This window comes from Vigna radiata, chromosome 10, assembly GCF_000741045.1.
Source record: "Vigna radiata var. radiata cultivar VC1973A chromosome 10, Vradiata_ver6, whole genome shotgun sequence".
Classification (NCBI taxonomy): Eukaryota; Viridiplantae; Streptophyta; class Magnoliopsida; order Fabales; family Fabaceae; genus Vigna; species Vigna radiata.
This window is the reverse complement of record NC_028360.1, coordinates 10,860,692-10,886,159: the sequence shown is the minus strand read 5'-3', so window position 1 is coordinate 10,886,159 and position 25,468 is coordinate 10,860,692. Positions and strand designations below refer to the sequence as shown.

The window sequence follows — 25,468 nt, the reverse complement described above, 5'->3', positions numbered from 1 at the left end:
AAATAGTATATGATATGGATTGTTAATTGAGCCAAGACCAAAAATACATTTTTTTTTATGTTTAGTGCATAGATTTTTTTTCATCAAAACAAAATGATAATCTTTTTACTTCGATTTAATAATCGATACCAAAATCTCTCTCTTTTTTTATCTTATGTTTTGGTTGTAGAATTAATATACATTATCAAAAACAACCGTCATCGTATTTTTTTCCTATTTTAGTTTAACTCTTATTCAAATTTATCTTTACAAGTGAACACATTTGAGTTTTATTTGAATAATTCGTATAATAACTATTTTATTAAAATATCAGTATGTAATATTAATGTGCAATTTTAAATTTAACTAAATACAACACAAATAATAAGATGTATGTCTTTGTTTTGTATTTATATTTGTGTTTCTTAAATATCTATCTACTATCTAAACAATCCGAAAGAAATTATTCTTATACTATCCAAACAATCCTTGAAACTATCTACCAGTTTAGAATAACCTTCCACATTAATTAATTAATGATGGGATTAATTTAATATATATAACAATGCAGCATCTTATAAGTTATAGGTCAAATTTATAAAATTGAAACGTAAATTACATATATTTAGCAAGGAGATTGATGTAAAATTAAATTAATCATTGGTTTGTATTTGTGTAATATATTTAAACCCAATATTAATTTATTTTTTTAAAATGTGTGGTTCAGTTGCAGTCTACTTTTTGTGCACCCATATCAGAATATTAAATTGAATCCACATAATCTGAACATACTGAAATAGGACATTCTATCAAAACTGTGCAAGTAATTAAGTTGAAGGGAAGTTAAGCCCAACAAATATCTAATGTGACAAGTAATGGATGGTTGATGTCCAAAATAAAAGCATATGATAGTGATTTCACCTTTTGAAAGTGCGATTTCGATTCATTAATTATTGCCTTGTTGCAATTAATTACTACTAATAAGATGAAATAACAACCCACTATTACTCACTTCATGTTAAGCATGGCCAACTGATCAATTGACAAAGTGGTCAACATGTGGGCCACTATCTTTCTAAAAAAAATTCCAATCCAAATTTTTTCTTAAAAATAAAAAATAAATGTTAAAACAAAAGAGTAAGCAGAATAGGAAAACAAGGGTCAAATTTTGAAGAAAGTAACGATATTATCACGCATTTTTATATTTATGAAGATAAAATGATTATAAAAATGTAAATTTTATATTTTTTAAAAAGAAAAGAAAATAAAAAAAAGAAAAGAAATGGTAGTGTGAAATAAATATAAAAATTTAAATGTATGAAAAATAATTTAAATGTGAAAAAAAAATCTTTTGAAAAAAATGTGTGTTTAGACTCTAAAATTATTGAAGGAGTATCAAAGCAACTTCCTAGCATATGAACTTCCACACCCAAGTTTCACTGCATCTTCTTCTTCTTTTCACTTACTCGATGTGGGCCTAACAACCCTTCACAAATAACGTGGCCTTCTAACAAACCTTCTAGTCCAGTCATGTTCATCTTCAACGTAACTTTTCCTTTATAAATGTATTCTCACTCTCATTCTCTAACTCAACAACCCTCAACTCAACCTTTTCTCTCTCTCTTTCTCCCCAATCTCTTTAGCAACATACATCATAGCCTTGAACATGGATAACCTTCAAAAATGCGAAGCAAACTACACCGCACTCACCCCTTTGACGTTTCTGTCAAGAGCTTCTGCATGCTATGCAAACAGAGCTTCTGTGATTCACGAAGGAACCACTTTCACATGGGCACAGACTTATGACCGATGCCGTCGCCTTGCTTCCTCTCTCCGAGCCCTCAACATTGCTAGGACCGATGTTGTAAGTCTACCAACTTTTCTTTTCTTCTGCTACCTCCATCACTTTCTTCAACTTCTCTTTTGTTTGATATATTGAGGTTGATGATACACTGAATGCTCTGAAGGATTGACTCAGTGGAGTACACGTGTAGTAATAATTGATTTGACATTTTTGCTTTATGCAACAGGTATCAGTGCTGGCACCGAACATCCCAGCAATGTATGAGATGCATTTTGCAGTGCCTATGGCAGGTGCGGTGCTGAACACCATAAACACCCGTCTTGATGCCAAGAACATAGCCACTATTCTTCGTCACTCTGAAGCCAAAGTGTTCTTTGTGGACTACGAATATGTTTCAAAGGCACGAGACGCTCTTAGAATGCTCATGGACGACAACAACAGCCAACAAAAGGGAAATAATGGTGCCAAACCAACAAATCAACAACACAGGGCATTCTCCCTCCCACTGGTCATTGTCATTGATGACATAAACTCCCCCACTGGGATCCGTCTAGGTGAGCTGGAATATGAGCAAATGGTTCGTCATGGTAATCCAAACTATGTTCCTGAGATAATCCAAGACGAGTGGACTCCAATAGCGTTGAACTACACATCAGGAACAACTTCGGAGCCAAAGGGTGTGGTTTACAGCCACAGAGGTGCATATCTAAGCACCCTGAGCCTGATATTGGGATGGGAAATGGGGAGTGAACCTGTTTACCTTTGGACACTGCCTATGTTCCATTGCAACGGGTGGACCTTCACCTGGGGTGTGGCAGCACGTGGGGGAACAAACGTGTGTCTTCGAACCACAGCCGCACGTGACATATACAGGAACATCGTACTTCACAACGTGACACATATGTGCTGTGCACCGATTGTGTTCAACATACTGATCGAGGCAAAAGCAAGTGAGAGGCGTGAGATAAGGCTGAAAGGGAAACCCCCGGTTGAGATTCTGACTGGGGGAGCGCCACCACCGGCATCAATGCTTGAACAAATAGAGTCACTTGGATTTCATGTGACACATGCATATGGGTTGACCGAGGCCACAGGACCAGCACTTGTGTGTGAGTGGCAGAAAAAGTGGAACATGTTGCCACAGCAGGAGCAGGCTGAGCTGAAGGCAAGACAAGGGGTGAGTGTGTTGACCATGGCTGATGTTGATGTGAAGAACCTTGAGACAATGGAGAGTGTGGCGAAAGATGGGAAGACAATGGGGGAGATTGTGTTGAAGGGGAGTGGGATAATGATGGGATACTACAAAGATGATGAGGCAAGTTCAAAGGCTTTTGGGAATGGGTGGTTTAGAACTGGGGATGTTGGAGTGATACACCCTGATGGGTATTTGGAGATCAAGGATAGGTCTAAGGATGTGATCATTTCAGGAGGGGAGAATATTTCTAGTGTAGAAGTTGAATCTCTTTTGTATAAGCATCCAAGGGTGTTGGAGGCTGCAGTGGTGGCAATGCCACATCCAAGGTGGGGGGAAAGCCCTTGTGCTTTTATCGCACTCAAGAAAAACAACAACTCCTCACCAAAAAATCAGGTCACTGAATCAGACATAATTGCCTATTGCAGAAAGAATCTGCCCCACTTTATGGTCCCCAAGGTGGTCAAGTTCATGGAGGAGCTGCCAAAGACTTCAACTGGGAAGGTTCAGAAGTTTGAATTGAGGCTGATGGCTAAGAGTTTTGTGGTATCAGATAATCTGCAGAGCAAGAAGAAGAGTAGTAGTAGCCAAGTGGGTCAAAATAGTATTGACCAACAACTTTTGGCCATGTCTCGTCTTTGAATTAAGATCACTGATGTAAGTGAGTCTTTTTTTTGAAGAAAAGCAAAAATGCACATTGTCTGTTGTGTGTAAATATACTACGATATCTGCTTGAATCTAAATGGTTATGGCTTCGAGAATTCGGGTATAAATTTACTGCAGTTTCATGTTTCAACCACTTCAACCTTCTTGGACAGTGTCACAGATCTGCTCTGTTCTTTTTTCTAACTATATCAGATTTGGAAAATAAAATTTTAACACCATTTCTTTAACACCATCTTGACACTGCATACGTGTCAAAATGTGGTTGGACGATTTCAAATTAAAAAAACAAACTTTGGTTTTTTTCTTCCAAATATATTCCTGTCTCAACTTTTTTAATTTAAAATTGTCTAATCACATTTTGACACGTGTGCAATGTCAAAATAGTGTCAAAAAATGATGTTAAAATATCATTTTTCATCAGATTTTTTAAAGATTTAATTTTTCTTTGTTAACTTTTGGAAAATGATATTTTAACACTATTTTTTGACACTGCACTCGTGTCAAAATATGATTGGACGATTTCAAATTAAAAAAGTTGAAGCAGGAGTATATTTGGAAGAAAAAAACCAAAGTTTGTTTTTTTAATTTGAAATCGTCCAACCACATTTTGACACGTATGCAGTGTCAAAATGATGTAAAAAAATGGTGTTAAAATATCATTTTCCTTTAACTTTTTTTAACTTTTTTTAAGTTCAAAACAAAAGTTGTTCTGAAGTACGTGAATTATGGATGAAATGCCTTGTGCAAAGACTATTTTACTTACGACAGTGGTGTTGGTATCAATTTCATATCGTTATGGTACAACAGGACTGTGTTATGACATCGTTTTAAACATAGCGAGATCTGACCAGTTCAGATTTATAGTTTCGAAGATACTGCCAAACTTTTAAATTTTCCAAATGTACAAACTGATTGTTACAGTTATAATATTAAATTAATAATAGAAGTGTATCAAATTGATTTTAAAATATTGAAATAACCAAATAAGAAATAAAGTGATTTAAAATGTTGAGATAACCAAATTAAAAATGCATCCATAATGGTTTTAAATTTGTAAATAACTAAATTAGAAGTGCATTTAAATCTAAAGTGATTTTAAAATTTTGAAATAAGAAAATTAAAAGTATCATACCTCATTTAATACTCCTCTTTAGTGGGGTACACTTGTCAAAACTCTTTCAGTTTCCCCGTGCAAGTGGGAGACAAACCTTGTAGTGCATTTAATTCTATGTCCTCGATAGACGTGTGGCTGCAAAAGAAATGTGGATTTCCAGATACTGAAAGCCATGTGGCAGAGAGGGAGTGGACCGAACGTCCATTTTGGTGGTCGTATTTAAAGTGAGATTTTTGAATCTCGCACCACTTTCTCATGCAACCTTTCTTCTTCCTTAAACTCAACTTTCCAAAACCATCATTTTTCTCCTCCTTCTCTCTAAACCTTCAAACTTCTCTCTAAATTTCTAACCACCAGTTCTTCTCCGATCATACTTTTCCTTTCAGATTAATTACTCCCGACATCAAGACCTTCACTTTGAACCGATCAGATTTCCATTCTGAACCGGTAAGTAATTTTGTCCTTTGAAGTTCTTTGTCTTCCTTGCATGCAAAAATCGTGCCATGCTTGCATGTGTTTGTTAATTCATTCTCTGAATCCATTTTATGTATTTGATGCAATGGTGGATGACTTTCTCCGATCAGACCTTGGACCTTGAAAACCATAGAAGTAGTTCATGCCCAAGACTTAGAAGTTTAGCTGGATTTTAGAGGTAATGGGAGCTTATAAGATTTAATTATGATTTCTTTCTATGATTGTATGCATGATTTAATATGAGTATGTTTGATGATTTAATGGTATGTTGAAATATGGTATGCTGTTGTATGAAATGTTTGATATTGGTTAGGTACTTAGTGAAAATGTATGAAAATTAGAGATATTCTGAAATTTGTGATCGAAGGTCATTAGGACCGTTCGTTCCTCCCCTAAACCGTTTGGTCTTGACCGATTGATCTTGTGAGGCTTACATTGTTTGCTATCTAAGTTGCTTAATCTAATCCTTTAATAATTCAAGGGAGTTTTCCCTCTCGGTTTTAGTATATATATATATATATATATATATATATATATATATATATATATATATATATATATATATATATATATATATATATATATATATATATATATATATAGTATGTTTAAGAACGTTCTGTCATAGACCAAGCGTTCGGTTTCCATGTTTCTAAGATTTATCTAAAGAACATTCGGTCTTGTGAAGCACTCGGTCATAGACCTATTGTTCGGTCTTATTAAATGCTTAGTTACAAAATAGTATTTGCCTTAATTTAAAGTACTCGGTCTTGAAGTGCTCGGTCATAGACTAGCCTTCAGTTAATTCAAGTGCTCGGTCTTGCATCAACACCTGATCTCAAAGTATTTGGTTTATAATATTATGTATTTTTGAAAGTGTTCGGTCTTATACTGACACTTATTTCCCAAAGAGTGTTTGGTCTCGTACTGACACTCAGCCTATTGAAGAGAACTCTTGCACTCCAAAAACGTTCGGTTTGAATAATATAAGTACTCGGTCTTATTCAAGTTTTATTCAGTTATTGACCGTTCGGCCACCAATGGAAGTTTTCTTTGGTACTCCATTCCTTTTTCAATGATAGACCGTTCGATCATATACTACAGTCTTCCTTGATACTCCATTTTCCCTTCTCAGTGTTAGACCGTTCGGTCACTCATTTAACAATGTTCTATTGTGATGAATGTGATGGTGTGTAATTGGTTGATTTGGTTAAGTAAGAGAATTCCAAGGGAGGAATGTCTCATGGTTGATGATGGTTGGTAAAGTATGAACATGGTCAGACTCTGTTGTCGTCTTGATCCTGATATTCCGTGATGACGCTTTCTCATGTAGAGAAAGGTTACTCATGCGTGGGAATGGCAGGAGGTTCGCGGTCATAAGACCAGATGATCGTTGTAGGACTAATCTCGGGTGGCAGCTGATGAGTATGCCAACTACTACACCACACCGGGACGTCGAGCTACATGGTTCATACAGTTCGGACAGTGTCTAAGTGGTCGGTTATGATAGTTTGAACGTTCGCTTTACATAGTTATGCATATATGATGATTGTTTGAACATGATGTTGTTGTACTATTAGGTTTTTATGTCTATATGTATGATGGAAATGATTAATTAAATTTACATAAGTTTACCCTTATCTTGTCTGTCTTTGCCTACATTGTCGTTCGGTATTTCGTTCTCTTCAATGCGATGATCATCCATTGGATGTGAGCAGAAGGCGTGATTGAAGATACCTTGGAGGATGTCCTACAGACCGATCAATCTGTAGATGTTGTACCGGAGAGTAGTGCAGGACCGTTCGGTCCTTAGCTTAGTTTTCTTTTTTTTTTTGTATTAATGTAATATCGTTCGGTTATTTATTTTTGTGAAATCCTTCGGCTTAACATTTTGTATCATCGTTCAGTCTTAGTGAGCCCATGACCGTTCGGTATTAAGTGTACTTTCAGCTCTTGTAAAAAGTTTTAAATTCAATACGATATTTCATATTTCTCATCCATCTTCATGATTATTCACCACTGTTCTCTTTTATTATTTATGTTAACTCCTAGAATAAATTATAGCTTTTATTATATATTTATTGGGATGTTACAAAAAGTGCATCTAAAGAGGTTCTAAAATCTTGAAAAGTGATTTAAAATATTGAGATAATCAAATTAGAAGTGCATCCAATATGGTTTAGAATTTGAAAATAACCAAATTAAAAATACATCTAAAGTGGTTTTAAAATTTGAAAATAACCAAATTAAAAACGCATCTAAAGTGATTCTAAAATATTGGAATAACCAAATTAGAAGTGCGTTTAGAATAACCAAGTGCATATAAAATTACTTGAAATATTTAAAAATGTATTTTTTTCATATTTTTATTATTTATCACAAAAAAAAACATTTTAAATATTACTTTGAATCATATTTATTTGTATATTTAATAAAGTTGGCTCACACTTAAAAATATGAAAAGCTGAATAATAATAATAGAAAGTAAACGTATGACTAATAGAATAGAAACCTGCGTACTGAAGTGTAAGTAAAAAGAACGTGGCGGTGCAAATAGTAAATAAGGTGCTAACCACTTGATAGTGCAACTGGTAAAACGTTGGGGTGCGGCGAACAAAATTTTAATGTAAGCAAAATAGCAAAACGTGTGGGTGCAACAAGTAGGAATTTAGTGCAAACAAAATATGGGTGCAGTGATTAAATCATGGGGGTGCGGAAAGTAGATTAACAATCAACACCTTCCTTGCCGAACTAAGACTGCTGCTTGGCCTCGTCGTTATCTGGTACCGTGGTTGTGATCGGAAGGGTCATTGGCATCCTCCTCTTCTCTCTTGTAACAAGGTCTGTTGGTACATTTTCTTCATTGACGTGGTCACTAGCGCCATCGTTCACTCGTGGGATCGGGACCCATTCTCGCTAACTTTGTTTGGGGTCTTCCCTGCAGTAACACTGCTGCTTTGCTGGAGACAAAGAACATGAGCGACTGACTACTTCACCAACTAATTCATTTTCTTAGATTTCTGATGATCGACTCTCAAACTAATTTTTCTCTTTTCTTTTGTTTCTTTGTTTTATTTGGAAATAAATTTGTGATAATACGTGGCTGCAGGTGTATGATATTGTTAAAATAATTATTAAGTGTATTTATATTAGTAAAAAGTCAGAAGGATTAAGGTAGGAAGTAGTCGAGAACTATCTCTGTTTTTATGTTATCTAGAAGTTTAGGATTGAATTTTGACCTTACATCTCTCTAAAATTATTTATCAATATAAATAATACAACACATTGAACTTTTAAGATTATATTTATCTGTATTTAATTTGAACTTAATATTAGAGTTAGACAATCCTATTCTAATTTTTGTTTTGTCTTATCCATTGTATTAATCATTGTGTTTGTCTAGTTTTGTTAGTTGTTATCCACTGATTTTTGAAATTGTTCAATAACCTTCGATAAAAATATGAGATAAATGGAAGAAAGATATGAAGCTAAAGGATTTATACTCTTTTGGATCTTGTCTACATGTGTCTTGTTTTGCAACTCCTAATTCTAAAATGTTATATGATCAATTTAACCATCCTTATTTGTCAATTTTATTTTATTTTTAATTTTTCCTAAACTTAGTATTTTCTACACCTTAGAATGTGAGTCACTAAGAAAACATGTTATGTCTACTTTTTTGTAGAAGGTCTCAATCAAAGTGTAATTCTAGTTTCTATATTATTCATTCTGATATTTGAGGACTTAGTCGCGTCTCATTTTTCGGTTTTAGGTATTTTGTTACGTTCATTAATTAATAAATATTCGAGATGTACTTAGGTTTATCTTATGAAAGATTGTTTTGAATTGTTACTATCTTCACATCTTTTTTGAATGAAATCAAGAATAAATTCGGTTAAGTAATCAAAATCTTAAGAAGTGACAATGTCAAAGAGTACTTCTCATCCACTTATTTCTTCAGTTTAGAGTTCACATGGTATATTACATCAGTTCACTTGTATTATACACCACAATAAAAATGGTATAGCGAAAGGAAAAAAAATAGACATTTAGTTGAAATTTCTCGTGCCTTTTTTTTTCTTGGTGACCATATTCCCGTCCATAACTAAGAAAATGTCATCTTAACTGCATGTTTTCTTATTAACCGGATTTCATTCTCCTCTGTCAATCATAAGGTTCCTTTCTCTATTCTATTTCTAAATAACTCTCTCTTTCACACTTCTCGAGTTTTTTGTTGTGTATGTTTTGTTCATGACATGTCTCTAGGATTAGACAAGCTTTCTGCTTGTGTTATCAAATGTTTCTTCTTAGGCTATTCACAACTTTAAAAAGAGTATCAGTGTTACTCTCTTAAGACCAAGAAGTATTACATGTTTGTCAATTTTACATTCTTTAAACAAACTCATTACTTCTCTCCATTTGTTCAAGATGTTCATGTCATAAAGTAAATCCTTCCTGTTTCAGTGGCTAGGCCAATATTTCCAATTTCTTTGTCAATTCAAGTCTTCATGAACCATCATCTCCACTTATTAATATCCTTTGACACACAAGCCTGATGGATAGTCCAATTCTCTAAGAAAATGGTTAACCTCTAATTCAGATTCTTCTCCCTTGTCACTTAATACCACGACTCCTAGTGAATATGATTTAGGCTAGAACATTTTTCTTAGAAAAGGTAGTCATTCCACTCAAAACTCACATCCCATTTATAATTTTCATAGCTATCACAGATTGTCACCTTCTTATTGTTCCCTTTTATACTTAATGTCATATGTGGATATACCCAAAAATGTGAGTGAAGCATTGGATCATCATGGATGGCGACAAGCCATGATTGCAGAAGTGCAAGCTCTTGACCATAATAATATTAGGGAGTTGGTTATCGATGGATGTATGCAGTTAAAGTTGGCATTGATTGTGAACTTGATCAGCTCAAAGCCCGGTTAGTTACAAAAGGGTACACTCAAATTTATGACCTTGATTATTGTGACACTTTCTCTTCCATGGCCAAGATGACTACTATTTATCTCTTCTTTGCAATGGCAACAATTTGTCACTAGTCACTTCATCAATTGCATATAAAAAATGTCTTCCTCCATGGTTATCTTGAGGAAGAAGTTTATATAAAGCAACCTCTTGGGATTGTATACAGGAAATGATATTGTTGGAATATCTCAACTGAAGGAGTACTTCTGTAAATATTTTCAAACTAGATCTTGAAAACCTTAAATACTTCTTGGGCATTGAAGTAACTCTATCAAAAGATGGAGTTGTAATCTCTCAAATGAAATATACTCTTAATATATTACAAGAAACATGTATGATTGATTGCAGACTGATAGATATACCTATGGATCCAAAATGAGAAATTAACGACAGAAGAAGGTGAATTATTCTTCGATTGAGAGAGATATAGGAGGCTGATTGGAAAATTGATTTATCTCACTAGTTGGAGTTGTTAGTTAGCTCATGCAGGTTCCATGTGTTGGCCATTGGAATGTTATCATTTGTATTCTAAGGTACCTTAAAAAGGCTCTCGTACAAGGATTGTTATATAAAGATAGATGAAGCATTCAAGTCTTTGGATAATGCAGATTGGGAAGGTTTGCCTATTGACAGACGGTCTATTATTAGATATTGTGTTTTCCTTAGAGGAAACATTATAAAAAAAGTAAGAAATAAAATGTAGTGGTTCGATCAACAACTGAAGCTGAATATAGGGTAATGGCGTGTGAACTTATATATGTCAAGCAGTTTTTTCAAGAGCTTAACTTATGTGACATCCAGACTACGAAGATGTATTGCAATAATCAAGTTGCTCTCCACATTGCATAAAATCTTGTATTTCACAATAGAACTAAACATATAGAAATTGATCGTCATTTTGTTCGTAAAAAGTTGTTGACAATCAAGAGCTTAACTTCTGTGACATCCAGACTTTAAACATGTATTGTGATAATCAAAATGATCTTCACATTACACCAAATCCAGTGTTTCACAAGAGAACTAAACATATAAAAATTGATTATCATTTTTTTTCGTGAAAAGTTGTTGACAAAAGAAATATATACTAAGTTTATTGGATCAAATGATCAACTCACAAGTATGTTGGTCAAGTTCTTAAGAAGACCTCATATTGAATTTATTAGTTTTGAGTTTGATATATACAATATGTATGATCCAGCTTGGGAGAAGCATTAGAATAATTATTAAATCTATTTATGCTAATGAAATCGAGGACTAAAGTAAAAAAATAGTAAGTTATCTATATTTTTATGGTACCTAGCAATCCAAGATAATCTCTTGAGCTTTTATCTTTCTATGTATTAACTCTTTATCAATATAACTGAAACATGAGAAAGGTCTAAGTCCACTAAAATTATATTTCTCATCTTTTAATCTCAAATATTATGTGGAAGGAGAAGATGAATGAAGCAAATAGAAGATGAGGATGTGATTGTGTTTAGTTTGGGTCTTGATGAAGATGAAATGTTAAAAGCCGGGTGGGTGAGGATGGTGGCTCTTAGTCGTAGTGATGAATCTATTTTTGCTTTTGGGTGGTTGGGTGTGGATGAAGACTATGGAGGAAGATGATGGTTTGTTTTGTATTGTGCATCAGTGGCATGTTTACGAAGGATCTGTGATGGATTGTGAATCGGTGTTGAAACTGTGGGTATGAAGGGTATTTGGATAAACAAAGGTGGATCATGTTTGTGTGTCTTTGTTAATGACCTAAATGGAGGATCATGGAGATGTAGGAAGGGAAGTGTCGTGGGTCTTTAGGTTTATGATAGTAAATTATTTATAATTTTGAAATTACAAATATAATAACAATCACAATGTTTACCTCGTGAAAGATCCCAAAGTTAAAAGGATAATATTAAAGAAACCAATTTCAGTTTAATTAACTGGAATTTGTTATTTAATGTATACATAGGTTATTAATTACGTTATGAATGGGAAAGAAGAGAAGTTTTTGGACAGAGAAGTAAAATCTAAGGATGAAAAGAATGAGTAATGTTGTGTATAGAAACTTAGGAATAAAGGTGAAGATTCATTCATGTTTTGTGAGCTGGGGCGCAAAGAAGACATGGAAAGGATATATTTTGCAGCATGAAGTTGTTTTGTAATTGCAGCCCACATAAGAGTGACATCAAAGTGTGTATGTAGTACGTACAAACCACAGAAAACATGATTAATTAAAAAGGGTTGGGGGATGCAAATACAGCTCAAACATCTATGAACAACATGATGCAGCCCTAGTTCCCTCTGCGGGTCTATCAACAAGAACCATCCCTGTTGGGTTCTGAGCTGGCTGGGCCCTTGGTAACCTCTTCGCTGTTCACAACACCAAATATGAGTCAGCCAATGCAAATGCACACAGCAAACACTCATGTACTCTTAACTTTCTTCCAAGCCATTCAATCAAAAGATAAAGAAAATAAAGACTACGACAAAAAAGGAATGGAACCAGACCTATTTCATAGAATATATCATTAACGTTGGATGCAGTTTTGGCAGAGGTCTCCATGAAAAACAAACCATTTTCTTCGGCGTATACACGTGCTTCCTGCAATATCGTGTCAAAAACTAATAAACTGATAGGAACAAGAAATGTCATTATATCGTACTTTAAAACTGAAACGAGACAAACATATGCAAGCTACCAATCGAAACAGAAGAATCAAAACATGTTTCAAACGTAAATTAAACACATTCTTTGTATCAAAATTGAAATTTTACTACTGTGGAAAATTAACAAGAACCCTGCAAATAAAACTAAATCACAATAGGTACAACGTTCAAAGCACAAACAGTTCATAGAATTTGCACCTTTGCAAAGATGGATTCACATTAGAAATATTTTCTGATTAAAACCTTGAATTTTATCCCCCGCCTTCATGTTTTAGAAAGATTCACTTTCCTCTAGAATACCTCATTGAAGATTCAAAAGCATTAGAACTGTTGGTAACTAATGAATATAATTGCCAAATGTGCCAAATTTTCTACTGTTTAGGCCCGGAATTCATAAAGTATTGCATTCAAATATTGTTGGATATTATATAAATAAAAGGACTATTAGAAAACAATTTTACTTACTTCAGCTGTCACTTTCCTCTTATCTTCCAAATCAGCTTTGTTACCAGCAAGAGCCATGACCATATTAGGATTTCCTGTAACAAAAAAATAATAATAAAACAGAGAGCATAAGTCGTGAATCTATACGAGACTACAACTACAACAGACAAAGTATTCCTTGAGAAAACCAAAAGTAGATCAATGTTTAATATAATAATTCAGAGAGAACCCTCAAAAGAAGATTTATTTTTCAACTAAAGCATTACCCATATTATCTATCAGTTGACCTAGAATTTGATAGATGAGTCAGTAATATTTTTGGAAAATATATTAACATGCCCAGCAGATGTTAGACACTACTTTTGTGAAGGTACGAGGGAGAGTAATTGTATGCACCCTTCCCATTGTGCACCCAAAGATGTTTTTTTCTGGATTTGAGTCATGACCAACTGGTCACTAAGACGCAGCTTTACCATTTTACTATGGCTCTCCCCCATTTATGGGAAGTCTAAGTAAATATCCATTTCAATTATTAAATAATTGTTGTCTAGTCAAACAAATTAATTAAATCTCCAAAACTTTTCAAAATGTTCTCTTGCACACAATCTCACACCATATCATGTATAATTGATCCATATCTCGACCATTCCATTATAAAGTATGAGTTAAATTTATTAAATGGTTAATATATAAGTCAATTCCAACCGTTGAAATCCTTATACAAAAACAATAAAGACATAAGAAGGAACATTGAAACATTGTGGCAAAATTAATTTACAAATAAGTCTCATCCATAAGTTTGTAAACAGTTAATAAATAGATTAAATATCCTTTTGTACTTATAAACTTTAATTGACTTCAGGAAAAATAAACATATTTAAAACTTTAAAACAAATAGAAAAATACCTTGTTTTTGAAGCTCTTGGACCCACTTCTTAGCTCGAGTAAAGGAGTCCTGTGAAACGAAGATAGAATAAATCATATTAAATTCGTTAAATAATTACATTAAACGCAGAGTTTCAGCCCCACCAAAAGACAAGCATCTACCAATCAAATGAAAGAAGCCTGCTATGAAATTTGATCTATTATACAGATTTGGGAATATTAAACAAATTCATAGTGCAATTTTGATCAATTATATTTTGCGCCAATGTCCAATCAATGATCACCATACAAAACCACACCCTACAACTATATATATATATATATATATATATATATATATATATATATATATATATATATATATATATATATACATACTTTGCAAAATTACACAAGGCGTTAATGGATTTTGTTATATGTAAAAATCATTCATTGTCCTTCGTCTAACAACTTAAGATTCTTGGGGAATCCAATTTTGGCCTGAAGTAAGAGCTCCCTTGAAAAATAACGAGTTGGATCGGATATGAGGTGGGTCAAGCAAAATTGAATAAATTTCCCTGTTGATGTTGAAGAAGCATTGTCCAGCGGCCAACTATTCACATATTTAGGTAACTTTTCAGAAACCACCACTTAATCAAACCCAGGCTACGTGATCAGGAGTTTCATCTTTACTACCCCGAGTCCTTTCATACTAAAAAGATGAATTCAGTGAAATATGGAAGCACTGATTACATTTCAAGCCCATAGAACACTTTTGTGAAAGGTGCATTAAATATAAAAACATTCATGAACTCTTCATGTTTTGGAGGAAGTTGGTGATTAACAAACTCTTTTAACTGAACTTATTTTTCACATTTATTAGTGTCATGAAGTGGTAGCATGGAGTAGAATAAGTATACCTGTGCATACAAGAATTGCACGGGAACATCTTGTGCAAAGTTCTTTGTTAAAAGGGACCGATCATTTATCCCCTAACGAGAGTGTATAATATCTTAAATGTAGGAAACGAACACAAATCCATAAAAACGATTGTTCATGACACAATACACAATTCCCTATTTCCACTTTAAGGTATAATTCACACAATACGTAAATTCCATTTCATTAAAAATGCTTTTTGATGTAAACACGACGATGTGACGAAATTAGACAATCACTGAAGACAGTAAGTTTAACATCAGTCCAGAAATATATACACTAGACCTATGAAATGAGGCAAAAGAAGCACTTGCTTATGCACATAACTCAACAGAACAAATAAAAAATTGAGACCAGCCAACCAGGACATGTGGGTCACAATTTTTTCATTGTCCCGCAAAACCAATAATTTTACATATTATATATAAAGTGTACAGATACAAGAAGAAACAGAAGCATCAAATTAATCAAAAAATTAGCGGGTATCCTAGTTATCAATCTAGGATAGTGCTGCATGACGGTCAACCTTTTGAAATGCTAGAATGGAGAAGAATGACCACTATTTTAAATATTTTAGTACAAACAAAACAGTTTAGAGTGTACACATAAATACTCAAAAAACAAAACAAACTCAAAACTATAAAAATATGACAAATAATAAGTCACAAGTTACATACACAATCACCATAAATCTATGAGCAATAGAAACATAGTAATGGAGTCAACAAAATAAAAGATGGTGGCTATATCAATAGCAAAAGAACATAAGTTAGATTAAAATCAACAAGATGTGAACTGGGAAGTCTATGCTAAGAAGAAAGAAAAGAAAACAGGAAAGAAAAATAGTCTGGTAAAGTGTGAAGGATCAGAAGCCAAAACAAAGGTAACCTTTGGTGGAATTTTATCCAAAAATACTAAAGCAATAACATTTCAGGGGTAAAAATTGGTTTTTAGAGCTGATATCGTGGTAACACCACAATAACAGACAGAAAGCAACCACCATTAAAAATCACTCCAGTATTTGAATCACATAAGGAACCATGGCCACTCTAATATAGCATGCTATTTAGTATTACGGTCAGTGTGTCCCAGATATTGCCAATATAAATAGGTATTCAGAGATATCCAAAGGCAAAGATATCATACCAAGCTAGTGATGTCATAGACAATGATAGCAGCAGCAGCGCCTCTGTAATACATGGGAGCTAAGCTATGGTACCTCTCTTGTCCTGCCGTGTCCCAAATCTCAAACTTCACCGTTGCATCATTTACTGCCAGTGTCTGCGAAAAGAATGCTGCCCCTATTGTTGATTCCTGTTACCACAAAAAACACATAATTTCAGCAACACAATTTCCATGTTTCCCTACCTGTAAGACTTGTCACACCGAAAAACAACTTCTCTCAAAAGTCAAAACCTCAACCCATCATCACACCACTACGAACAGAAGAAAAACACTCTCCCACACCACACCGCAACTATTTAAGCCCCACAGTTATACGAACCAACACTAAATGATCACTACCATCATAACCTCTATATGATAAAATCAGATTCTGAATAATAATTTGTAATATAAACCACCGGATACAGCACAATCTCATCTCTAGTCCACCAATTTCAAACTAATCAACATGAGGCAGCTAAACACAACCCATACCCGGGACGGAAAACTTAAAGTTTTGTGAATATCATCATTCTGAACAAATATAAAATTTCAGCACATAAACCAAGGAGACCCTTTAAATTCGGAGAATCGCCCAATCAAAACGAAGAAATCAAACACGAACTTAGAAAAACAACCTGAAATTCAAGAAATTGACCCTTCACAAAGCGCAAAACGAGGCTGGATTTGCCAGCACCCATGTCCCCGAGAAGAACCTGACGAAAGGAAGAGAGGAATAAATCATCAGAAACAAAATATTGAGAAAGAAACAGAGGAAATCGAAAAGGAGTGGATGGGTCCACCAATTTAGCATTGAGGTTGTTGTGTCCGATCGTAGCCATGGGATGAGAATTGGATCGATCGGAAACGAAGATAGAAACAAGAAGAACCCAATACGCGAAAGATTAGAAATTCGAACTTTGCCGATATACAGATATTGAAGATTGAAATAATCAAATCGCAGAGACAGAAGAAGAGATTCTCTCTCTCTCTCTGAATTCTATTGCTTTTCGCGTACGGTGGCTTTCCTTGCTACCGTCTGCGTCCAAATGCTCTCGTTTTATTTGTTTCTAGTGTCGTTTTTGTCTTTTCATTTGCTTCCTTTATTTTATTTATTTATTTTTATTATTATGTTGTTATATTATTACTTATTTTTATTATTATAATGCTTATTATTGGTGGCTTGACTTTGACACATACAAATGGGAAATTGCTTTTGCTTAGAAGTTGGGCAAAATGAATATGAAATTTCCCCAAAAAGGAACAATCTAAATTTCATTTCTCATTATCTCTATACTAAAATATATTAATTTTTAATTTAGTCATAGAAGCCATTATCAGCAATATTCTAATTAATCATCTATAACTCATTAATTATATGATATGGAAAATAAAAACGTAAGATTAATTTCAATTTTTTAATATGATCAATTTTTTCCTTGTCAATATTGTTTAAGTTTTTTTGTGTACTTTTATAATTTATTATGCATATCCACAATATTTTTTTTTTATATTTTATGCTTTATACATATTATTTAAAACTTGACTATCAATTGGCTTAAATAAATATTAGTTTGGTATTTGTTTTTCCTATATTGAATATGCTACCCTTCTCGCCACGTTAGTATTTTTCCATCATAATTCATTAAAATTAATTTGGTTGATGACGAGTATTGTCACATTAAATATAATAAAAATAACATAATAATTTTATTCACTAAAACATTTATTTAAATTTGAAATTTTTTTATTAAGAGTAAAACATGTGCAACACGTCTGCAAAAATTTAAAGTTTGGTTTATTTATTTATAATCAATCCTACATGTCAATATAAATCATAAATTCATAAAGTAATTATCATTTAGCATTTAAAATTGTAAACATAAAATAATACAGATGTTTTTTTAATAATAATTTTGTATTTGGTCATCCCGTTTAAGTAGTCTAGTTTTACCTTCATCTTAGAGAGACTTTTTTTATAGAAAAACTTAAAGTAGGTATTATTTCAAGAAGCATTATTTTTTTTAATAATGTTATTATTTTCAAAAATAAAGAAACAAAGTTCTCAACGTTAAATTCTTGGGATCTCATGAAAAAATCACACAAGCATGGGTGAATGAAATCATGCGTGTATACATCTCAGTAAAAATGGCAGCAGCGTCATTTTTATTTAAATTGGTTTTCTTAATTGTTTTAATTTATTTTTAACCTAAGAAATGAAAAAAATCATAATTACAAAAAACACAAGTGGATTCAGAATATTGAGTAATATTCGGCTATAGATTTGAATAATAACTCGATCAAACATTTATAAAAATATCTAAATATTTCTTAAAAGGCAATATTAGGATAAAAATTTACGAAAATTGTTATAGGAGTGAAAAATATAATATTGAAGTCAATAATTTAGACAGTATGAAGATTAAGGACAGGTCATGAATTCCTTAGTGCTCATTTGATATAAATAAGCATTTTATGTTACATTCCACCTCAGGTAATGGCTGGAGATAGAGAATTGGAGAATGTTCTTTCTTTTTCTCCTACCTTTAGCTTTGGACATTCCTTCTTCTTCGTTGAAGAAGGATCATTTATACCTGATTAAATAACCTTCCTATTTTCAATTTTAATATTCTAATATGCTGAGTTTCAAGTAATACTTTTATTTTTGTTGGTTAATTTGATAGGAATAAACTCAAAGAGAAAACTTTTCATCACATTTAAGAAAGACTTATTGTAACTTATCTTTGTTTCTAATGAAGAGGGTAAACAATAATTTCAGAGACCGTAACACATTAACCATACGACACGTCATCTCTCATAGTGTGTGAACACAGCTAGGGTACACCAAGGCATATATAATTATTTAAGAGAACGGTATTTACTTAATTAATATAAAGTTAAGGTTGCTTAAAAGATTGTACTAGAAAGGTGGTTATAAATAATTTGAAGTGGCGCATTGATCTGTTTATCTCTTATTAAAAGGTACGTAATTTGATTTTGTTTTCTTTTGGTTCACTTTGGGTTTAATGCAAAAACAGAATGAAGAGAAAGGAGAAAGAAACAAGACGTTGATTAAGGAAAATGTTGAGAAGCTACCTAAAAGTAGGACATACCCACATTAATTGTCGGGATCACAAGAGTGATATGGTCTTACATGTTCTGCGCCTAAAGAAAAAAAGGTGAACAAAGCTATTCGATTCCACGATAAGAAGACCTGGTGCTACTTACGAATTATTCTTCATAATGACCAAGTGGCTGCTTAAACTAACTGAGAAAAAACAAATCACATCCTTGAAATCTGAAGAGGTACAAGAGCTTCAAGCATTTCATGTGTAACAGAAGCTAGACGCAGCTTTTCCACGGGGCCTTGTTTCTCTAAAAGATATTTCTCACAATTTTCTGCAGCCATAACCCCAGCAGAGTAGGCTCCATGCACAGATCCCTGGTTGTCCAAGCTTACAGCTTCTCCCCCAAAGAATAGATTGCCCAAGGGTGCACGAAGCTTGTCATAAACATCAATTGGTTTTCCAACTAAATCATATGAGTAACATCCAAGAGAGTCTGGATCTGTTCCCCATCGAGAAACCAGATACTGAACCTGCAAAAGAGCAACAAAACATGAAGTCGGGATCTTCAGCAGGGAAGCCAACTTTTAATAGAGGACAATATTATTAGAGATGGACTTACCGGCTCAGAAGCTTTTGGAAACATCTTCTTCAGTTGTTGCATTACAAATTTTGCTGCTGCCTCATCAGATAGTTTCTCAATGTCATAAGCAAACCTTCCAGCTACCATATAGACAAGAACGGGATGACCAGTTGCTTTGTGAAGATTGAGAAAATAGCCACAGGCATAAGAGGTTGGAGCAACTGTGCCCAGGAGTTCTACATTAGGCCAAAATACTTTGTCAAATCTTAGTGCAATCTTATTTTCGTTGCCCACACCAAGATCGGAAATTGCTGAAACCTTCCAATCAGGAAGTTTTGGTTCAAATTCGATTAAATTGGCCTTCAGGATTCCAATAGGAACAGTTATGATGGCAGCATCAGCAACAAAGTTCCTGCCATCCTCGACCGTGACCATTACCTTGTCGTAACCACTGGATATTTTTTTCACCCTACATGATGAGGTTTCACAAAAGGATCAAAATCGGCACAGAAAATTTTGGGGCAGTAATCCTATTTTCAAGCAAAATTTAATGAAATAAAACCAGACTTTATTTTGTAGTGGCCTACTGCCGGTCAACTCTCGGGTTACAGCAAGAGCAGTTAGGCTTTAATAAAGTTGAAATTAAGTGTGGAACATTGTTTGTAGTTATGGATGGTAAATCAATCAATGAACTACCAAGTACCAACAAATGTTTATTCAATCAATTGAGCCACTTAAACATATAAGTCAGGGGTGTCTGTCCATATTTTAAAAAAAGTACGAGAAAAAACTACGGGTATATATGTTTTAAAATTAACATATTTCTAATTAAAAGAAATTTAACTTTTAACAACCAAAAAAGTAGTTCCCATGCTTATTATTCTCTGGGATTCAAGCATCAACTTACTTCTCTGCTTTGTTTCTCTATTTATTAAATTTTTGGTCAAAAATAATGAAAAATCACCGTATAGTTATGTCGGGTACCTGTGGTTCAAACGTATGTCAACATTTTTTGCAAGAGCTTTTATAACAGGATCATATCCTTGTACCATGAGTCCATGACCACCCGAGAGGACATGTTCCTACAATCAGGAAGCTAAAAAATGTAAGCACTAATTTGGATTATTAAATAGTGCTGAGCTTATATTCGACATATAGAACACAACAATAAAAATTGAATCGCGCTCAAAAACACTCATCTCCATTCTATGTAAAACAAATGTTCTACTAGATACTTGAAAGTGTAGGACGGTTTCAATTTAGTCCTTGAATATTAATAGGTTAAAAATATATCTTTTACATTCATCACTTATTTTAAATAGGCCCTCGTATAGTACCATTAAAATGCAGTTTATATCGATGGACTAAATTTTTAATAATAAAAATGTAAAAGATTAGTTAATTATCATTGATAACTTATCTCTAAAATTATGTCTAATTTTTTGAATAAGTTCTAGATATGCTAAGTATATAATAATCAAAATCAAACAATACATAGACCATTTTATATAAATTAGCAATTTTGGATTTCTGCTTATCATACTCATCCGGAGATTCCATCATTTATCTCAACAATAACCCTAGGAAATGGTAGCCAATTAAGATTTTATGAATGAAATCATGGATAAAGCACAGAAACATTTGTTAGAGTTTAGAGGAAAAAAGATATCATATATCCTTCAACTTAGATTGGCACTTGCCTGATCCCAGGTTTTCAGTGAAATCATATCTGCATCAGCAGCAAACCAAGCTTCCATTCTGCATATAAACCATTGCATCACTTCATGGGCAAGTCCTTTTTGCCTGCAGAGAATTTGGGTCAGTTGCAGCTCTAGAATGGAACTATAAGCCTCGGTGTACGCACATAATATTCTCTAATCAATCAAATACCTTAGTTCTGGATGCCTATCTAGCACAACTGAAATAGCTTGGGAAACTGAAATGTCCTCGGGATGCTCATCCCTCACTTTCGCTGTCTGCAGTTACAGGTCATTAGATTCAAGATTGAGTTAATCAGAACATCATTTAAGATTGAAAGTACCACGTCATATGATGCTAAGTGAAAAAAGGTCTTACTTTTTCCAGAATTTTCTTAAAGGTGTCTCCAACTTCAATGACCAACTGTTGGGGAACTTGCTTACCGTCGATGTTAAAAAGCATATAACTGGAAAAATACAAAATACAGCTATTAAATAAGACACTACCAGTAGAATTGCAAAAGAACTAAATGTTTTATTGTTTCAAACAGAACATCGCATATGGAAGCTAACGCTTCATTTTCAGATATGGCAATGTCGGGCGTCCCAAATCATCTAGCCAGATCAACGAAGTCATGGACCGTGAGTTTGGAAGACCTCCAACAGAAAAAATAACAAGTAATAGGCGCTGGCAGGAAAAATGAAGATTTGAGGAATGAGTTGGTTAAGCTCATTTTTAATGACTTTTAGGGAGTAAGAAGGAGGAGGGAATCAGCTTTTTTGAGATTGCAGGTAGTCTAGTGAGCTGGGAGTTTCCCTCTGCAGTATTTGCAAATTTCATCGGTGTGCATTCACCCTTTTTTTTACAATAATACATCACTTTTTTCCTATTTTTGTTTTGTTCTAACGTTGGTGATTTATAGGCGCTCTATGTATAGAGAAAAGGTTAAGGCCCACAAAGAGTGACCATTTTGGTAAACTTGCAACTAATCATGTAGGTTAGTTTTTCTTTGGTAAAAAACCATGAAGATTAGCTTAAATACTACTAAAATATTAAAAAATATTTCCAAAAATCTGCATCATAAACCTTCAAATACATCAATTTCAATGGAATTGCAGAAATGAAGGATTATTACCTTTCCAAATCATGGTCATATAGGACAGAATTGTCACCACTGGTACGATATAAAGGAAGCCCCAGGCCACGTATTAATGGAGCCAATGGATTTTCATTACAAACTCCATGTAGCCTAAAAAGTAATCAAGAAAAAACTAATAGTATGAGAAAGGCACCAATTTTTCACTCATTCAATTGACAATTATGTACATTAAAAGGATAACATGGGTGGAGTAAAAACTAGAGGGAGCACATTTCACTTGTCAGGACAAAAACAATGCATCTCACTCTAACCAAAACATCATACTTTTACAGATAAAATTTCGTTAGAGCAAATTGAACTTACCATGAGGCTCCCATGTCAACTGGACAACCAAATGAGAAGTCCGTATGAATGCGACCACCAAGCCTATCTCGTGACTCCAGTACAGTCACCTAAGCAAATGATGAATAAGCCAAAGCAAAAAAGCACAAAAAATCTTTAAGGGCAGCTAATAAATGAAACTAAAAAATAATTAAGAGGAAACTGTTCATAATGATATGACACCTTAAAAGATGCATCGTATAGACTTCGAGCTGCAGCAATTCCAGATATTCCAGCACCAATCACAATAACAGATGGGTGAGTTCTGTTTTGGTTCTCAACACGTGAAGAAATAGTACCTGATCAATGGACACAAAAATTATCAGGAGAAAAATCCTACTACATCATAATGACAATGAACTACAAAACCACATAAAGCAACATCAATATCCTGTTCTTTTTGTCCATCCTTTTTTCAATATATAATGTTACAACCATGAGAGTTNTCAAGAAGATGTCACTACCATGAGAATGAACATAACACAACAATGGCCTTATAGTTACATTGGATATAACTGCACCCAAGGTCCTTAAAAGACCCAAAGTTGCAAATCTCACAAAATTTCATTCCATTATATAATAATACACTGTAGAAGAAATCTCTCCATATCTATGACCGTCTGCTACCCACTTACCCCCAATACAGGAATCAAACCATTGTAAATATTATTAAACCAGCGAAAAGCATTTACGTTTACCAAAAATTAAAGGACCACAAAGATCCAAATAGGATCCTGCTCAATTAGTTAATTATTCCACAACTTCTTTGACACAGGCCTTCCGACAGGATTGCAATCATAGGCAGGACAACCATCACAAAAAAGACCGTTGTTCCACATAACATCACAGATTTTTGTAACACAAACTAGCAAATCTCTGAACATCAACAAAGAATAACGTATACACAAAAACAATGCACCTATCATAAAATTGAAGAGGACAACAAAAATTATACGCACTTCCTTGAGTGTTTTTTTCTCGTTAGGTGGTTCTCCAAAGAGAAATTGGGAACTAGTCAAGGCTTATACTAAAACATAAAATAAAAGAAAAAAAAAATAAATTAGCCTCTTATAAACCAACATTAATGTATTCATGAGCTAAAATCAGATTTTGAAAAGGCTAGATTAATAAGAACTAACAGTCTACAAATTGGTTTACAGAACAGCTGATTCCTTTGTTCTCTTATTTTTCTATCTAAAAAAATTTGCAAAGAAGTTTCCCCTGGACTAAAACATAAAGAAACAACAAGAGCCTTGCTGCTTGAAGAGAAATCAGCCACTTAGACAGGAGGATGTCATTCAGCATATTCAAAAAACAAAGATTCATAAATCTAAGAAAATAAAACTGCAAGAAGAATAACAAAATCCGAAAAACTGCAATAAAAGACATGTAAACGGAAGGTGAAAAACTGAGGAGGAGAAAGCAGAAACTCACCATCGAGGAAATGCGAGGAGAAGAGTTGATTAGGATCCATTTGCTTGGAGCGAATTGAAAACGAGAGAAAGGGAGTTTTAGAATGGGTATCGGATCGGATCAGGTCGGAGAGTGTGGTGTTTCGCAGTTTTGTTGCAGAATCAAGGGTGTATAGGAATGGGGAAATTGGAGACTAACTGGAAGGAATTGCAGAAGATTAACAAGAGGATGCCCGCAATGTAGCGGCTAAGGTGAGGAGAAAAACGTAGCTTCTCAAAAAATATCATAATCTTACAATTCTTCCTATCAAAATCCAACCCGAGAACCTTCCTTGCATAAGAAATTCGATTTATGCGCAACCAAAATTCCGATTTCCAATTCGATCGCTTACACGGGATCGAACAAACCCTTTCTCTCTCTCGTTCTCTCTCCTTCTCTCTCTCTCTCCTTCTGTCTCTCTGGAAGATTGAATGAATGGAATAGCAGATGATGATTCCTGAATTCGCCACAAACACGCTATTTATACCTCACGGAACCACTTTCCTCTTATTATTTAATTAAGAGTATTATTATTTTAATTATTGTATTTTAAGCAAATGGATCTATTTATAACCCTTTTCTATATGTCAGGACTGGTGGAATAGAATCCATTGGTTTTCCATGTGATATATGTGAATAACATGTTAATTGAGATTTTGAAGGTGTGAGATTTACTATTTTCATCATTTAAATTATTAATTATTATGTTTATCTTACTCATAAATAATTATGGCCATCAGTTATAAGGAAAACTAAAATAATGTTTAAGATATTATATTCTATATGTTTTTACTTTATAAGTACATGTTTCAAGTAATAGAAAAAATAAAAACTGAATCATAGTGAAAATTATGATACATATTAAAATAATATTTTTAATTTATATAATAAATAATATTTTGTTATATTTACTCA

General features: G+C 33.6%; 3 protein-coding genes across 4 annotated transcripts; 1 reads left to right on the top strand and 2 right to left on the bottom strand.

The window, feature by feature from the left end:
- The first annotated feature begins 1,456 nt into the window (after positions 1–1,456).
- Positions 1,457–3,736, top strand: LOC106774385 (butyrate--CoA ligase AAE11, peroxisomal). Its single transcript, XM_014661365.2, has 2 exons — positions 1,457–1,843; positions 2,010–3,736. The coding sequence occupies exons 1-2, from the start codon at positions 1,646–1,648 to the stop codon at positions 3,615–3,617; spliced, it is 1,806 nt and encodes a 601-aa protein (XP_014516851.1). The 5' UTR covers positions 1,457–1,645; the 3' UTR covers positions 3,618–3,736.
- An 8,595-nt stretch (positions 3,737–12,331) lies between these two features.
- LOC106776073 (ras-related protein RHN1) lies at positions 12,332–17,328 on the bottom strand. 2 transcript variants are annotated; one of them, XM_014663378.2, is made up of 7 exons: positions 17,079–17,326; positions 16,914–16,991; positions 16,258–16,425; positions 14,215–14,263; positions 13,330–13,403; positions 12,706–12,799; positions 12,332–12,567 (listed from the first exon to the last, which is right to left on the bottom strand). In XM_014663378.2, exons 1-7 carry the CDS (start codon positions 17,115–17,117, stop codon positions 12,467–12,469), a joined length of 603 nt encoding a protein of 200 aa, XP_014518864.1. In that variant the 5' UTR covers positions 17,118–17,326; the 3' UTR covers positions 12,332–12,466. The 2 variants fall into 2 exon arrangements, with proteins under 2 accessions (XP_014518864.1, XP_014518863.1); XM_014663377.2 differs by having other exon boundaries at positions 16,914–17,328.
- Positions 17,329–19,320: 1,992 nt separating this feature from the next.
- Positions 19,321–25,013, bottom strand: LOC106776036 (probable polyamine oxidase 4). The gene is made up of 10 exons (XM_014663334.2): positions 24,536–25,013; positions 23,285–23,400; positions 23,084–23,172; positions 22,757–22,870; positions 22,000–22,087; positions 21,814–21,899; positions 21,624–21,726; positions 20,908–21,005; positions 19,963–20,392; positions 19,321–19,873 (listed from the first exon to the last, which is right to left on the bottom strand). Exons 1-10 carry the CDS (start codon positions 24,573–24,575, stop codon positions 19,559–19,561), a joined length of 1,479 nt encoding a protein of 492 aa, XP_014518820.1. The 5' UTR covers positions 24,576–25,013; the 3' UTR covers positions 19,321–19,558.
- Between the last annotated feature and the right edge of the window lie 455 nt (positions 25,014–25,468).